This window comes from Pseudopipra pipra, chromosome W, assembly GCF_036250125.1.
Source record: "Pseudopipra pipra isolate bDixPip1 chromosome W, bDixPip1.hap1, whole genome shotgun sequence".
Classification (NCBI taxonomy): domain Eukaryota; kingdom Metazoa; phylum Chordata; class Aves; order Passeriformes; family Pipridae; genus Pseudopipra; species Pseudopipra pipra.
The window spans coordinates 32,758,249-32,775,969 of record NC_087580.1 but is presented as its reverse complement, the minus strand read 5'-3'; the positions used below and the strand labels follow the sequence as shown (position 1 = coordinate 32,775,969).

The 17,721-nt window shown below is 52.1% G+C and overlaps 2 protein-coding genes across 2 annotated transcripts in view; one reads left to right on the top strand and one right to left on the bottom strand.

Annotated features, from left to right (window-relative positions):
- Nucleotides 1-17,721, top strand: part of LOC135405247 (zinc finger protein 493-like) — a 292,184-nt gene that overhangs the window by 240,344 nt on the left and 34,119 nt on the right. The window lies entirely within an intron of this gene.
- Nucleotides 11,470-12,438, bottom strand: LOC135404593 (olfactory receptor 14C36-like). The gene has a single exon (XM_064639328.1). It carries the CDS (start codon nucleotides 12,436-12,438, stop codon nucleotides 11,470-11,472), a length of 969 nt encoding a protein of 322 aa, XP_064495398.1.

The following is a 17,721-nucleotide window of genomic DNA, read 5'->3' as shown; positions in this document are numbered from 1 at the left end:
CCCAGGGTTCCTTTTGTTCCATGGGATTCCACAGTGCCAAAACTCCCTGCTTCTTATCCTTCCAACATTTGTGGGCCCATTCTATCCCTACCTGGGAGGGAGTACCATTGTGTTTCTGCAGGAATGGATCCATGGCCATCCTGCCACTGCCCCAATTGAATGCTGCACAAACGTCACTGCAGGCCTGACCCTGGATGCAGGAACAGTCTGGGAACTCCAGGCCTACTGACATTCAGCAGAGCCAGTCGGGGTCCCAAAGAGCACAAGTGATTGACTGCAACCCCTGCAGTTCTCTGGCATTGCTGGGGACAAATGCAGGAACTGCCAGGAGCTCTGCAGAGCCCTGACAGTGCCACTGCAACCCCAAGCTGCATTGCCCGGGTCAACCCTCAGCACAGCCAAGGCCACAACCCTTCCTGAAAGGTGTCCCTTCTGGGCAGGGCCAGGGGGACAAACCCCTCCATCTGTCCCTGCACATGTTGTGTCCAATTCTCAGCCCCCACTTAGGGACAAAGTCAGGCTACATTGGGTGTTTAGCTTTGCATTTGCTTCACTCTTTTGTGCTTCCAACACACACACACACCCCAGTCTGGGCAGAGTCTGACCCCCCAAAGAACACAAGACCTGACTATTTGTGGCTCCCGCTGCAGTGACTGCAACTTGGGCCACAATCTGTGCCAGGAGCAGAGAGGTCCCTCCCCACTGAAACTTCTTGGCAATGGAGTTCTTAAGAAAACGGGATGAGCTGTGGGGATCACTTGCAGGGCACAGCCAGGGATGTGTCCTGAGCAGCGTCCTGTTTAACAGGACCAGCTTCTTCAGCCTCTTGTCTCTCTCTTTAATCATGTTTGTTCCTCCAGAAACCACTGGGATCCTACCCTTGCTTTGGTTCTTTCCTAGGTTCTTTCCATGATAAGTCTTGCCCAGTCCCCAAATCCCCTTTCTGGCTGCCCATCATGAGTCTCAGAGCCCGAGGCCGAATCCCCCATCCTCAGCTGCAGGGTCACCCTGAGAGGTTCTGCCATTGACCCACTTTCTTAAAGTTTCATACAGATACCTTGGAACTTCCTTTCAATTATTTTTTTACCTTTTGCACTTAGAAGGGATTCTCCAAAAACATGGCAATTCATGTCCTTGACATGAATTCTTTGGAGAAGGAGTCTGGGACTTAAGACTCAAAAAATCACAGAATGATTGGGCTTGGGAGGGAGCTAAAATGTCATCCGGTCCAAGTATCCGGACACGGACAGTGACATCTTTTACTCATTGAGGTTATTCACACTCCTTGACCTTGGACAAATGCAGGGTTGGGACATCCAGTTCTCTGGAAACCTGTTCCAGTTCTTGCCGCACTTATTGTTAAATATTTCCTCTTATTATCCAATATAAAACTTTTCTCTTTCAGTTCAAAGCCACTGCCCCATGTTCTGCCACTATAGGCCTTGGTAAAAAGTATCCCTGTGGTTTACTTAGACTATGAGCACGATATTTTCATCTGCAAAAACATTAATGAGTGCCCAGAGATCTCCCAGGATGGGCTTTAAAGGTCTCAAGTACATGAGCACTAGAGAGGGGCTAAGGAGCTGTGGCCTCAATGGTGTGGAGACTGAGGACAGCACAGGATAGCCCTGAGAGGGCTTGAAGGAAGGATTTAGAGATAGTGGATCCTTTAGTCAGAGCAGAAAAGAGCATGAGAAAGAAAGAATTAATGCCAAGTGCAGCTGGGGAGGACCTGAGTGGACATGAGGAAAAAGGAATTTCACTCCATGGAAAACGCTGTGCTGCAACAGGACACCCAGGAGGAGTCTGGATGAGCCCAAGGCTTTGTGTGTGCAGGAAGAGCCAGGGAGGACGCAGAGATGTCAGTGCAGGAAGGTGCCAGCCAGGTGGGGCAGCCGGGGGGATGACGACAGCCTGCAGGGAAAGGGGCAGGGCATGGACACCGTAGGACAGCCTGGGCTGGAGAGGAGACAGGGATGGGGAGAAGCTGAAAGGCCCTGACACAGCCACCTTCTGCAGGCCTTTGGCCAGGGCTGCTGTCTGTGCCCCTGATGCCAGGAGGAGGGGAGTGGCCCTTGCAGCCCTGGGGCCTCAGGGCCTCCTTGTCCCTGCTCAGCAGCCTGGCAGGTGCCACCCCATGGTCCTGCCCTTGGCATTGCACATCCCACATCCCAGTGCCCCAGGAAGAGCCCTGAGGAATGAGGCAGGGACAGCATCTGCCTTCCCAGGGGCTGGGGGTCAGGGCTTGGCCTGGTGGATTAAGGAAACAAGTCCAGTTTTCCTCAGCATCAGAGCCACCTTTCCCTTGCTTGTCCATCCTTGTCATCACTGTCTGCACTTTTCTGCTCTAACTGGAACCTGGGGACGCGTTCTCATGTGTGTCCCTCAGTGAGACTCATTAGCACTACAAGAAACTTTACTGTTTCTCTCTCATTTTGACTTCTTGAGAAGTTGTTTGAACTTCCTCTCAGAGACTGAGTCTCATGTAAACAACATTAAACCCCCTGAGGGTCATGAAATGCCTGGGGCTGTTGCTGTGCTGCTGAGCTGGGCCGGGCTCCTGGCACACAGGGAGCTCCTGGCAAGCAAGAAGAGCTTCAAAGAGACAGCTCTGCTGGTGAGCAGCTCCTCTGCACAGCCCAGCAGGGCTGAGGGCACTGCCAGGCCAGCTCAGGGACACCAGAAGGGCACAGACAGAGCTTCAAGGGGCTCAGCACTGGCAGGAGGGCTGAGAGCTCCCTGCAGGAGGAACCTTGGCAGGACTGCACATGGTGAGTCTGTGGCTTCAGGGCAGTGCAGGGGCAGCTCCTGGAGGCATCTCCTAAAGCTGTCCCAGCCCCAGCTGATGGGATGGGTGAGCAGGAGGCTGTTTTGGGGCACTTTGGAAGAGCTGTGAAGCTGGGGGTGCAGCCAGGGGTGTCCAGGGCTGTGGGGCAGAGCAGGGTCCTGCAGCCCAGGGCACTGTGCTGGGCAGGGACTCTGCTGCCTGCCAGGGGCAGCTCTCAGCCAGCCCGGGGAGCTGCTGCCAGGGCTGGGGGAGAAGGGCTGTGGGCAAGGAGCAAACCTGGCAGGGGAGGGAGGATCTTTTCCATGTCTCCCTGTTGCAGGGTCAGACCAACTCACAGCTCCAGATCAGTACACCATATTGAATGGAGAATTTCTTGAAAGCTCAGAAAAGACAGGGGCTACAGGAAAGGAATTAGTCCTGAGGTGTGTTTCCTACTTAGGCATTGTAGCAGAGACATTGTTCTCTCTGTTCAGGAGCCTGCACTGAAATTCCAACTGTTTTACTCTCAGAGGTGAATATTTCAGGCAGTCTCAGAAATGAGCACAGGATCCTGGGCAGTGCTGAGCCTTCCCTTGGGGGTGGGCACTCTCCTGTCCCAGCCCTTGGCTTCCCTGCCGGAGGGCTCCTGTCCTGCTCTGTCCAGCACAGCTGCACCTCTGGGCTGGCACAGGGGACACTTCACAGAGCTGCTCTTTCAAGCAGCACTTTCCTGCTCTCAGCACAGATCTTGGTGGGGTTTTTAAAGAGGAATCTGTGTGTGAAGTCATCTTCAAGGCAGCCCAAGGGAAAGTGCAGGGCAGATGGGAAACAGATTGAGAGGCACTGCAGCTCTCCTGGTTCTGCAATAAGCAACGGAGAGCTCAGCCCTTCTGCCTGTCCTGGCTCAACACTCATCAGATTTGTCATCAGAAAAATTTGCCCTAAGAAAACACCCCTCAGGTTTTATGATTGTAAATAAAAAACTCAGTAAAAAATATTTTAAGGATACACTGTGCCGCTTTCCTGCAGCCCAAATTGCTCCAAGACAACAGTACAGGAATTGAACTTTTCCATCAAAGCTGGGTTCCATGTGACAACCCCTGTGATCATGAGAGCTGTCCCAAACCAGCTCCATGTCTGCACTGCAGCAGTGCAAAGCTGAGTCCTTGGCAGCACATGGGCAGAGCTCCTGCTCCTCACAGCACCCTGAGAGAGCACAAACCAGAGAAAAGAAATGCCTTGACTTGGAGGGGATTTCCCTGAAAGCTGCACTGGTTTGCTGAGAGGGGGCTGTCTTAATTGTTCCCTGTCCTTTCCTTTTTTGAACAGACCCTGTGCTAAGGAACAGCAAATGTCCAACAGCAGCTCCATGCCCCAGTTCCTCCTCCTGGCCTTCGCAGACAGGCGGGAGCTGCAGCTCCTGCACTTCTGGCTCTTCCTGGCCATCTCCCTGGCTGCCCTCCTGGCCAACGGCCTCATCCTCAGCGCCGTAGCCTGTGACCACCACCTGCACACCCCCATGGGCTTCTTCCTGCTCAACCTCTCCCTCACAGACCTGGGCTGCATCTGCACCACTGTCCCCAAAGCCATGCACAATTCCCTCCATAACACCACAACCATCTCCTACATGGGATGTGCTGCACAGCCCTTTTTCTTTTTCTTCTTCATGTCTGCAGAGTATTTCCTCCTCACCATCATGTGCTACGACCGCTACGTTGCCATCTGCAAACCCCTGCACTACGGGACCCTCCTGGGCAGCAGAGCTTGTGCCCACATGGCAGCAGCTGCCTGGGCCACTGCGTTTCTCATTGCTCTGTTGCACACAGCCACTACATTTTCCCTGCCCCTGTGCCAGGGCAATGCCCTGGGCCAGTTCTTCTGTGAAATCCCACACATCCTCAAGCTCTCCTGCTCACACTCAGGCTACCGCAGGGAAATTGGGCTCATTCGGGTTAGTGCCTGTTTAGTATTTGGTTGTTTCATTTTCATTGTTTTCTCCTATGTGCAGATTTTTAGGGTTGTGTTGAGAATCCCCTCTCAGCAGGGACGGCACAAAGCCTTATCCACGTGCCTCCCTCACCTGGTCGTGGTCTCTTTGTTTATCACCACTGGTATGTTTTCCCACCTGAAGCCCCACTCCATCTCCTCCCCAACACTAGATCTGGCACTATCAGTTCTGTACTCGGTGGTGCCTCCATCACTGAACCCCCTCATCTACAGCCTCAGGAACCAGGAGCTCAAAGATGCCCTGAGGAAAATGATGACTGGATGCTTTTCAGGAGCAATAACCTGCCTTATTTCTTCTGCAGAACATTCATTGTTTAACCCTTTACTGGCCCAGCCTGCCTTCTAAAGCTTTTGAGAGTGGCAGTGGGGGAGTCTTCTTATATTTTTTCCTCTTTTAATGTTGTTAACACAGAAATTTATTTTTCATTCCTTACCTAAATCACTCTCTACCTCTTTGTTTTGACCCACAATTGTGTAAATGAGGAATCATTCTCTGTGTGCATTTGAACAAAATAAAAGTTCCTGCAGCCACTTCTTTGTCAAACATCCTGCCTTTGTTATTCTGTACATGACGAATCAGAATCTCTGAGTAGAATAAAGGACTTGAATTCTTTTTTCCGTATTCTCCCTCCAACAACATCCCTGAAGCTGGAGGGCAGTGCCTGTGTGCAGAGGAGAAGGGGTAAAGAGTCCTGGTACAGCAGCACTGCCAGGGAGCAGCAGCTCTTGGCCTTCTCAGAGATGCTCTTTTTCCACTGCCTCCCTCTCCTTTCTGCTCCTTGCCCAAGGCCTGAGTGCTCTGGCAGCTCAGTCCCTGCTGTGTGTCAGTCCTGTGACCCTGGGCAGGGACAGGCCCTGGGCACTGCTGGGACAGAGCTGGGCTCCTTAACAGCATTTCCATCAGGAAAGGGGACTCCCCTGGGCAGTTCCTGAAGACTTTGTTCTTTTTGAAAGGTTGGTGTAAAGAACAAGGCCAAGGAATAGACTCTGCAAAGTCTCGTTGCTGTGCTTGTTTCCCCATTCAGTCCCTGCAGTGAGAGAAGCGACTCACTGGGGTACTTGAGGGACTGAGGGCTGGTTCAGATGTTCTGTGCTGGTGGCCAGTGGCAAATGGTCTCCAAGTCACCTGCCTGGGGCTCTGCAGCTTGTGAGGGCTCTGATGGCAGGTGAGGACTTGTCTGTAGGAACTCAGGAAGTGCAGGAGAGCACAGAGGATCTGCAGGGACAGCCTGTCCCATCCAGTCAGCAGGGAATGGAGCCCTGGAGCAGAATCCTGCCCAGGGTGGAGTCACACAGAGATAAAGTACTAAATCTTGCTGCGAAGGGGCAAACAGAGCTCTGCAACTCCAGGGGATGCAACAGGTAGAGGGAAAACTCTTGCAAGTGACTTGTGTTCCCCTCAGTGAACTTCCACAGGTCAGTCAAGGGCAGCCCCCAAAGCAATGTCCCATCTCTGGAACAAGGCAGGGCCCGTCTGAGCCCTCTCCATGGCCACACAGGAGCGTCTGTGGGAGGTGGTCAGTGGCAGGGAGCACCATCAGCTGGCTCTGCCTCCCAGCTGGAGCAGCACAGCCCAACAGAGGCCCCCATGGCCCCGGGCCCCACAGCCCCCGTGCTCTGCAGAGCAGCCTCCCCAGCTCAGGGGCTGTGGGGAGCACGGGCAGGGGGTGCAGGAAGGGCTGCTCAGGCCAGCACAGACGTGTTCCCCTGGGGAAAGGCTCTGTGGGGAGATGGGATGTGCCAGGAGAAGAGCAGGACACCCTGTGTGAGCAGAGGGGCCATGGGAAGAGGCTGCCCTGTCCCTGGGGAAAAGAGGGGGCAAAGCAAAATGTGGGAAACTCTCTGATCTCAGTTGTGCTGCCCAAGAACACGCTGACTCCAGAGGTGTCCAAGCGGGGCAGAGCCGGCGACTCCGGTCCGTGCGGCGGCGGGGGGGAGGCAGCGGCTCTGCTTGATTCCATGGAGTTCTGGGGAGGCACAGTGGCCCCTTGGTTCCATGAGGCTCTGAGATGTCTCAGGGTTCCTTTGGTTCCAAGAGGCCCTGCAGTGTCACATCGGCCCCTTGAGTCCATGAGGTTCCTCAATGTCACAATGGCCTCTTGATTCCATGAAATTCCACTGTGGCCGAGGGTTTCTTTCTTTCCAAGAGGCCCTGCAGTGCCACAATGGCCTCCTGATTCCATGGGTTTCTGCAGTGTCACAATGGCCCCTTTATTTCAGGAGGTTGCCCACTGTCCTTGGGTTCCTTTGGCTCCATGGGGCCCTGGAGTGTCCCAGTGGCCTCTTGACTCCATGAGGTTGCACAGCATCATCACAAAGCTGAGCCCATCCTGATGAAAGTTCTGAGAAGGTTAGGAACTGGGACAAAAGAAACAAGATAATTGGGGAAGGAAAGAGGGGCTTGGTCAACAGAGAGGAAAGATTTTGATGAGGTAGAAAGAGGTTCAGGGAATGCTGAGGGTGCTGAGACTGACTGTGCAAACATTCCTGATGGACCTTTATGCACTTTGTAACCTCAAGCCCCAACACTACCCAAAAGTGCAGCCCTTCCCATTGAAAGGAATCCACTGCTTCAATTCCAAGCCAGGAAAAGCCCAAACCCAGAACTCGACACACTTATCTGTCCTCTAATGCCCATCCCAGTCCCAAACCTGTATTACCAGTAAAAAAAGCCAAGCTTTAATCCTGACCCAGCCCAAAAAGCTCTTCCTCTAATCATGAAGCAGATACTGTAAGCAGAACAACAAACCTCCCAAAGTTCTGCCTAATCCCCACCCTGAGCTCTAAACCCCAAGCCCTGACCATTAAGAACCCCCACAGCCCTTGGGAGCAGGGCAAGGACCTGCAGGGCCCAGAGCAGGCCCAGGGGGTTGGCAGAGGAATGGGAGGTGACCTGGATCTGCTCAGCTCTGCAGTGACCCCCAGGAGAAGGGCCTGGGCTCTGGGAGGGATGTCCTGTGGCACAGGGGCTCAGGATCCAAGTCAAGAAGGCCAAGTGCACATGGCAACAGCCAGAGCTGGTGCAGAGACATCAGGGAGGGTCTAGAAATGCTGCTGGGAGGGGGTGGGAAAGCAGGAGGGGTGTGTGCAGCCTGCAAGGCCAGAGCAGCAGCAGGGCCAGGGCAGGACAGCCTGCAGGAGAGATGGCCAAGGGCTCTGGCAGGGCTGCAAGGCCCAAAGGCACCCAGGCCTTTGTCCCCTTGCCTCTGGCAGCTGCCTCTGCCACTCAGGCCACCACAAGCAACTTGCCTGGCAGGTTCTGCCCTTGGTTTCTGCCTCGTCCCTCCCTCAGGAGCCTGGCAGGGGTTGCCCAGTTTTGTCCTTTGTTGTTCCTCCCCCTCCCATCCCAGTGCCCCCCAAACAGCCCTGAGCCAGCCGGGAGGGACAGGATCTGCTGGGCCAGGGCCTGGGGCTCAGGCCTTGGCCTTTGTGCTCCACAAAACCAAGGCAGGCTTTGCTCAGCATTGCAGGGGCCTGCCCAGAGCCTTTGTCTGCCTGCACTCCTGGCCTCCAAGGAGCTGCTCCAAGGAGTCCCTGGGGAGGCTTTGTCAGGGCCTGCCCTCAGTGGGGCCCAGCAATGCTTCAAGGCACTTGGACTTTGGCTTCTGACTTCTTCAGCAGCTGCTTCAATCTTCTCTCAGTACCTCAGGATCATGGGCTGGGCTGCAAACACACCGTGGGGCTCATTAAATTCCAGAAATCCCTCAGGATCTCTTTGTCTTCCTTTAATTGTCTTCAAGGCAATTTCAAAACAAGTCTTTGAACTTTGTACTTTTTTTGTTTTAATTCATTGATGGATAATTTTGTAGTTCAGAGAAGAGGTGACAGAGATGTTCTCCAAGTGATCTTGATGCTGAGTGTCTCCTCAGGAGATCCACACTGACCCTGGATGATCAACCTTGCTCCTCACCCCCCAGCCTCACCAGTTCTGACATGATCCATTTTGGACTGACAGCTGATGCGACTCCAAACACACTGTGGGACCCATTAAAACACTGAAAAACAAATTGTTTTTCTTTCTTTATTTGTCTTTAAGACATCAACAACTAATTAGAGTTGTTTTGTAGTTTAGCTAAGGAGGAAGATTTTAAAGTGGACCTCACAAAAAATACATATTTTTTGATGAAAACGAATGATTTACACAGAGCCTATGGATGCAAGACGGTGAGGGTGCAAAGGATTTGGACACAAATATAAGGGGGCAAAAGAGATTACTAGCATTTAATTATTGACCAGTTTGACAGTTATTAAGTGATTCAATAGCATTTGCTACAATTTTAACAGTGACTGAATTAGAGATTCCCAATAACAACATTCCCACCACAGTCAATTCACACCCACACCCAGGCAGAGATGTGTGGACACATCAAGAGCTGGGTGTGCAAAGGTCCCTCTCCAAAAGTGTCCTTGTGGTCAGAAAAAGACTCCCCCAAATCCCTTTGTGTTTCCCAACAGACAAGGGTCACTACTGGAGGAGTGTTTGTTGAGGGGGATCAGAACTGTCCTGGGCACCAGCGAGGGTCTTTGGAGTGTTGGAAACTGGAGGGTTCCCGAGCTGGGAGAGGCTGCCAGAGGTGTCCCACTGAGAGGGAGGTGCTGGGGAGCTGCCAGGGCCTCCCTCAGCCCTGCTGGTTGTGGGCTCCCAAGGGGACTGGCTTTAGTGATCTGCTGAATTTCCATCCTGGTGTCAGGAATGACTGGAGTTTGCAAACTATTTGGGAATTGTATCCAAACTCTTCTCTTTGGGTTAGGATTCAGGTAGGGCACAGACACCGGCGGCAGCCGCTGTGGCTCATGGAACCGAGTGGCCATTGGGACACTGCAGGGCCTCCTGGAGTCCAGGGGCTGGTGGGACACGGGGGAGCCTCTTGGAGCCAAGGGAACCCAGGGATGTTTTGGAACATCGTGGAATCAAGGAGCCTTTGTGACACTGTAGGCCCCCATGGGACTAAAGGAACCCTGACAGTATTTGGTACCTCGTGGAATCAAGGGACCGTTTCTGGCAGGATGCTCTGAAAATACCTAAACAATGGTCAGAGATTGCAAACAATGCACACTCTCTGTGATGAGTTACTGCTGGTGTCAAGACACTGTTTTTAATGCTGAATTATGCTAAACCCAAAATGTTTCATGAAATTTCAAACACAGATCCTGCTTTTTGAAGCAGGATTTGACAGACAGGCTGCTCCCTGGCCTGCAAATATGTCTGGCAGTCAAACCCTTGATAACTATAAAAACCCCGTCCAACTGTCATGGGGCAGATTCTTCCACAGACTTCCTTGAAGTGTGTGGAGCTTGTGCCATGAAACAGGGACAGCTCTTCATGGTCACTGCCCAGGGGTTAAGTGAAAGAGATAGAACTACTCCCTATCGCTGTGGGGTGAGTTACATCAATCTCTGCTTCAGGATTGTTTCTTTTTGCTGGCTTTGATCCAACTGCTTTAATAGAATGACTTTGATAGATTACAATATCCTATCTTACACTATACTGCTAGGAGTTTTTTGGCTTTTATACTGGGCAGTAAATAATTCTGATTGAGGTCTTTTGTCTGTTCACTTGTCTGGTAAATTTTCTGTTCATTTGACATAATAAATAATTCATTTTAAAAAAATATTTCTGATTTGCCATCACTAAAACTTGCAGGACAAAGTAATTGAATCACACCTCTATAATTCCTTCAATTAAAACCAAAATCTGAGCCTGAGATTGGATCCAGCCACAGCCAGGTTCCTCTCTGAGAAGGAATTTAGAAAGCAAGGGGGTCCTTTCTGCACCTCGTAGCTCAATGAGACGGCTTCTGCCATCAACTCTGTCTAAGCCTTCCACCCCCCCAGCCCCAAGCCGTGACACAGGGGCATGTCTTGTGCATGCAGTGCAAACATGGACTCCTGAGCTGCTCATTTGCTGTCCCTCCTTGGAGGGAAGAACAAGCCCAATGGCCTGGGGTGAGAGGCCAGTGCTGGGAGCGGCGCTGGCTGTGCCAGGGCACTGCTGGGTGCCCCCACCCTGAGCACTCCCACCCTTGTGCTGGTCACTGCTGTTTTCCTCTGCAGGGCGTTGTGTTGGGCACATCCTGGAGAGCAAAGTGGAAAGCAGATGGAAGCTTTGAGGCCCTGGCCTGAGGAGATGCCCCTGCAGGATGGCAGTGCTGCTGCAGAGGTCAGCTCTGTGCCAGCAGTGCCCGTGGCTGTCCCTGCCTGCAGTCCCTGGACAGTCCTGCAGCAGGACTGGGACCGACTGCCAGAGCACTGAGGCCTCCAACAACACAGGGCTCTGCAGGACAGTGTGGAAGGGAAGGGAGAGGAGGCCACACAGGAGAAGGGCTGCTGCTCCCTGGCAGTGCTGCTCTGCTGGGACTCTTTTCTGGCCCAGCTCTGCACAGAGGCACTGACTCTGCAGCTGCAGAGAAGTCAGAGAGGAAAGATGTCAGGCAAACAAGTCAAGGCAGAGTTCTTTATTTGGTATTTAAGCAGACAGTGAGTACAAGTCCCAATTTGTACAGCTTCTAGGCCAGGCTAGAAAGGCTTACACTGAATTGAAAATGGTGTTTATATATATATATATATATCTTTATATATACATTTATAAGGATTTTTTGGTGTGAACAAATTATCACAAAAGTAACACCCCTACCAGGAGCAAAAAATAGGGAAGATATGGTGGGTGTTAATGAAGCACAGAACACAACTGGCCTTTAATGAGGCCCATAACATGCAGAAGGAGAGTTTATTGTTTCTGAAAAACACCCAGTTATGAGTTTCTTCAGGGCATCCTTGAGCTCCTGGTTCCTCAGGCTGTAGATGAGGGGGTTCAGTGCTGGAGGCACCACCGAGTACAGAACTGACACAATCAGATCTAGAGATGGGGAGGAAATAGAAAGGGGCTTCAGGTGTTCAACTGTGCCAGTGCTGAGGGACAGGGAGACCACAGCCAGGTGAGGGAGACACGTGGAAAAGGCTTTGTGCCGTCCCTGTTGAGAGGGGATCCTCAGCACAGCCCTGAAGATCTGCACATAGGAGAACACAATGAAAATGAAACAACCAAACCCTAAACAGGCACTAAACACAATAAGCCCAATTTCCCTGCGGTAGCCTGAGTGTGAGCAGGAGAGCTTGAGGATGTGTGGGATTTCACAGAAGAACTGTCCCAGGGCATTGCCCTGGCACAGGGGCAGGGAAAATGTACTGGCTGTGTGCAGCAGAGCATCGAGAAATCCAGTGGCCCAGGCAGCTGCTGCCATGTGGGCACAAGCTCTGCTGCCCAGGAGGGTCCCGTAGTGCAGGGGTTTGCAGATGGCAACGTAGCGGTCGTAGCACATGATGGTGAGGAGGGAAAACTCTGCTGTGATGTAGAAGACAAAGAAAAAGAGCTGTGCAGCACATCCCTTGTAGGAGATGGTTGTGGTGTCCCAGAAGGAATTGTGCATGGCTTTGGGGACAGTGGTGCAGATGCAGCCCAGGTCTGTGAGGGAGAGGTTGAGCAGGAAGAAGCCCATGGGGGTGTGCAGGTGGTGGTCGCAGGCTACGGCGCTGAGGATGAGGCCGTTGGCCAGGAGGGCAGCCAGGGAGATGGCCAGGAAGAGCCAGAAGTGCAGGAGCTGCAGCTCCCTCCTGTCTGCGAATGCCAGGAGGAGGAACTGATTGAAGGAGCTGCTGTTGCACATTTGTTGCCTCTGGATGTGGGGCACTGTTCAAGGAGGAAATAACAGTGACAAGTTAGAGCAGAACATTCTGAGAAAATTCAAAGCCTCTTTCCAACACCCCTCTTGCTGCTCCATTGGTTTTCCTTTTCTAGGAGTCTCTCCTTCAGCTCCAGGGCTGGAGCCCTGCTCGGGGTTTACTACATCTTCCATGAGGAGCAGACCCTCTGCCAACTGGCTGTGAGGGGTCAGCCCTGCTCTGCACCGGTGGGGTCATGGGCATGGTGGGCACAGAGGCCCCTCCTGGTGTTCAGCTGTGTCAGATGGAACTGCTCTCAGTGCAAAAGGGCTTGTCAGCATCTGCACTCCCAGAAGAACCAAGAGAGCAGAAGGCAGTTTCAGAAGTTTGAGTTTGTTTTTTTTAAACTCCCCTCATCTCTGCTGAGGAGTGTTCCTGAATGTCAGAACCCCTCAGCACTTCTGATGCACTCAGGAAGAACAGAGCAGGTCCTGCCCGGCAGGAGGATTGTCTGGGGCTTTGTGCAGAGTGAGGGGAGCTGGTCTGTCCCTCTCTGTTGTTCGCAACTGTCCAGGCTTTGCTCTTTCCTGAGATGGAGATTGATTACACTCTCTTTTTGGTCTGAAAAGCCACCAGACCCTGTTGAGAGCAGAGGGATCCATCCCAGACCCCTTAATGTCTCAGCCTGTCTCAAGGGCTCAGCATCCCACTTGGAGACAAGGACACTCGTGGCTCATCTCCCCAACCCAACAGTATCTCCTGGCATGGGCACAGCATCTCTGCCCCTCTCCACTGGGGCTTTCAGAGAACACAGCTGTGCTGGGAGGATGGTTTACATTCTCGAGGGCAGCTCCCAGCTTGGAAGGACACCTCAGAAAAGAGCCAAGTGTCTTAAAGATGAGGTCTCATTGAGGGGAAAAGAGCTCCTTACCCAGGCCCACAGACTTCACTGTCCACAGCCCCCCAGGGCAGAGGACAATTTGGAATGTGCATTTCCAGGGACACACCTGCCATAGGGGAATCCCAGGATCAGTGTTGGACTGTGTAGCTTGAACTCCCCTCCCAGTGAGTCTGACAGAGAGAAGGAGAGAACAACCTCAGGACCAGGGGCAAGCTGAGAACCAAGGAAATGCAGAGGGAGGGTCCAGCTGGGAGAGGCCAGGGCAGAGCCCACTGGGCACTCAGGGCAGCATCACCCTGAGCCACCTGGGCCACCTCCCAGACACCAACAGTGCCAGCAAGTTGTTCCCAGCCCTGGGCAGCTCCTCAGAGTTCCCTCTGGAACTCAAACCACCAGGCATGTGGCTTGAGAGCTTGAGAGAAATCCCTCCTTGGACCTTCCCCTTGAAGTATCCCCTGGAAAATATCCTGGGGTGCTCTGGTTCTGTGAGCAGCCCTGACACATGAAACTCTCACATGATAGCAGAAGAAACCTGCCCTGCCCTGCCAGGCTTTGCTCTTTCCACCCCCAGCCTCTGCCCAGCCCTGAGGGAGCTCCCCAACCCGGCTGAGAGCTGCCCCTGGCAGTGGCAGAGCTCCTGCCCCGGCACAGCCCTGGGCTGCAGGACCCTGCTCTGCAGGACAGCTTGGGGCAGCCTGGGTGGCACAGCCTGGCTTCACAACCCTGCAGCCATCCCTGGGAGAAGGGAACCCTGCTGGGATGTGCCAGGGATGGTGCAGCAGGGAGTGGGATGTGCCAGCCTTAGGAGATCTTTGCATCAACTGCAGACACATTGCCCTTCATGCTGACTTACCATGTGGAAGCCTGGAAAGATTCCTCCTCCAGTGGATCTTCGTCTCGACTTCCCTCCCAGCCCAGGCTGTGTGTAACCTCTGTCTGCCTTGCTTTTGTGCCCTGGGTGCTGCAGGCAGTGCCCTCAGCCCTGCTGGGCTGTGCAGAGGAGCTGCTCACCAGCAGAGCTGTCTCTTTGAAGCTCTTCTTGCTTGCCAGGAGCTCCCTGTGTGCCAGGAGCCTGGCCCAGCTCAGCAGCACATCAACAGCCCCAGGCATTTCATGACCCTCAGGGGGATTGGTGTTGTTTACATGAGACTCAGTCCCTGAGAGGAAGTTCAAACAACTTTTCAAGAAGTCAAAGTGAGATTGAAACAGGAAAGTTTCTTGTAGTGCTAATGAGTCTCACTGAGGGACACAACTGAGAATGTGTCCCCAAGTTCCAGTTAGAGCAGAAACCTGCAGACAGTGATGACAAGGATGGACAAGCAAGGGAAAGGTGGCTCTGATGCTGAATAAACCTTGACTTGTTTCCTTAATCTAAAGGGCCAAGCCCTGATCCCCAGCCCCTTGGAAGAGACATCCTGTCCCTGCCTCATTCCTCAGGGCTCTTCCTGGGGCACTGGGATGTGGGATGTGCAATGCCAAAGGCAGGACCATGGGGTGGCACCTGCCAGGCTGCTGAGCAGGAACAAGGAGGCCATGAGGCCCCAGGGCTGCAAGGGGCACTCCCCTCCTCCTGGCATCAGGGGCACAGACAGCAGCCCTGGCCAAAGGCCTGCAGAAGGTGGCTGTGTCAGGGCCTTTCAGCTTCTCCCCCTCCCTGTCTCCTCTCCAGCCCAGGCTGTCCTACGGTGTCCATGCCCTGCCCCTTTCCCTGCAGGCTGTCGTCATCCCCCCGGCTGCCCCACCTGGCTGGCACCTTCCTGCACTGACATCTCTGCATCCTCCCTGGCTCTTCCTGCACACACAAAGCCTTGGGCTCATCCAGACTCCTCCTGGGTGATGTGTTGCAGCACAGTGTTTTCCATGGAGTGAAATTCCTTTTTCCTCATGTCCACTCAGGACCTCCCCAGCTGCACTTGGCATTAATTCTTTCTTTCTCATGCTCTTTTCTGCTATGACAAAAGGATCCATCAGCTCTAAACCCTCGCTTCAAGCCCTCTCAGGGCTGTCCTGTACTGTCCTCAGTCTCCACACCAGTGAGGCCACAGCTCCTTAGCCCCTCTCTAGTGCTCATGTGCTTGAGACCTTTCAAGCCCATCTTGGGAGATCTCTGGGCACTCACTCATGTTTTTGCAGATGAAAATATTGTGCTCATAGTCTAAGTAAATCACAGTTGCCATGACAACCAGCATGCATTCCCATTGCTATGGTCAGTTACCGTGGCAACCATAATACATTGTCATTTCTATGGCCGGTCACCATGGCAACCTTAATACATTCCCATTGCTACAGTCATTTACTGTGGCAAACAGCATACTTCCCACTGCTACGATCAGTTACCATTTCAACCAGCATACATTCCAATTGCTATGCTCAGTGACCATGGCAACCATCACACATTCCCATTGCTACAGTTGGTTACTATGGCAACCATCATACAGTTGCCTTGATACGGTCGGTTACCTTGGCAACCATCCTACATTCCCACTGCTATGGTCAGTTACCATGGCAAACAGCATATATTCTTATTGCCACAGTCAGTTACCACAGCAACTACCATACATTCCCATTGCTAAAGTCAGTTACCATGGCAACCATCACACAGTTGCTACAGTCAGTTACCGTGGCAACGATCATACATTCCCACTGGTATGCTTGGCTACCATGGCAACCAGCATATATTCTCATTGCCATGGTCAGTTACCACGGCAACCATCATACATTGCCATTGGTACAGTCAGTTACCTTGGCAACCATCATGCACTCGCATTGCTATGGTCGGTTACTACAGCAACCATCATACTTCACACTGGTACAATTGGTTACCATGGGAACCGTCACACATTCCCATTCCTACAATCAGTTACCATGGCAACCATCATACATTACAATTGCCACGGTCATTACCATGGCAATCATCACACATTCCCATTGCTATGCTCGGTTACCATGGCAACCATGATACAGTCCCATTGCTATGGTCAGTTACCATGGCAACCATCAGACATTTCCATTGTTATGGGCAGTTACCATGGCAACCAGCATATATTCCTGTTGCTACAGTTAGTTACCATGGCAACCATCATACATTCCCATTCCTACTGTCAGTTACCATAGCAAACATCATAAATTGCCATTTCTGCGGTCAGTTACCCTGGCAACCATCATACAGTCCCATTGCTACTATCAGTTGGTTACCATGGAAACCATCATACGTTCCCATTCCTACAGTCGGTTACCATGGCAAGCACCATACATTCCTATTGCTACAGTCAGTTACCATGGCAATCATCATACATTCCTTTTGCTACGGTCACTTACCATGGCAACCACGATACAGTCCCACTGTTATTGTTGGTTACCATGGCAACCATCATACATTCCCATTGCTATGGTCGGTTACCATGGTAACCACCACACATTCCCATTGCTGTAGTCGGTTACCATGGCAACATCATTTATTCCCATTGCTACAGTCAGTTACCATGGCAACCTTCACACATCCCCTTTGCTGTGGTCGATTACCATGGCAACCATCATACTGTACACTGCTACAATCAGTTACCATGGCAAACATCATGTAGCCACATTGCTACGAACAGTTAGCATGGCAACCATCTGAATTCCAGTTTCTATGTTCAGTTACCATGGCAACCATCATACATTCCCGTTCCTACTGTCAGTTACCATGGCAACATCATACATTCCCATTGCTACAGTAGGTTACCATGGCAACCATCATACAGTCACGTTGCTATGGTCATTTACCATGGCAACTAGCATTCATTCTCGTTGCTACAGTCAGTTCCCATGGCAGCCAACATACTTCCCACTGGTACAGTCCGTTACCATGGCAATCACCATACATTGTCGTTTCTATGGTCAGTTACTGTGGCAACCATCATACATTTCCGTTGCTACAGTCAGTTACCATGGCAACCATCATACTTCCAGTTGCTACAGTCAGTTTACCATGGCAACCATAATGCATCCCCATTGCCATAGTCGGTTACCATGGCAACCATCTTACATTCCCATTGCTATGGTCTGTTACCATGGCAACCATCATCCATTCCAGTTGCTAGGGTCAGTTACCATGGCAACCATCATACATTCTTTATGCCATGGTTGGTTACCATGGCAACCAGCATACATTTCCCATTGCTTTAGTCAGTTACCATGGCAACCATCACACATTCCCCTTGCTACTGTCAGTTACCATGGCAACATCATACATTCCCATTGCTACAGTAGATTACCATGGCAATCATCATACATTCTTATTGCTATGGTTGGTTACCATGATAACCAGCATACATTTCCATTGCTACACTCAGTTACCATGGCAAGCATCACACATTTCCCACTGCAAAGGTCAGTTACATGGAAA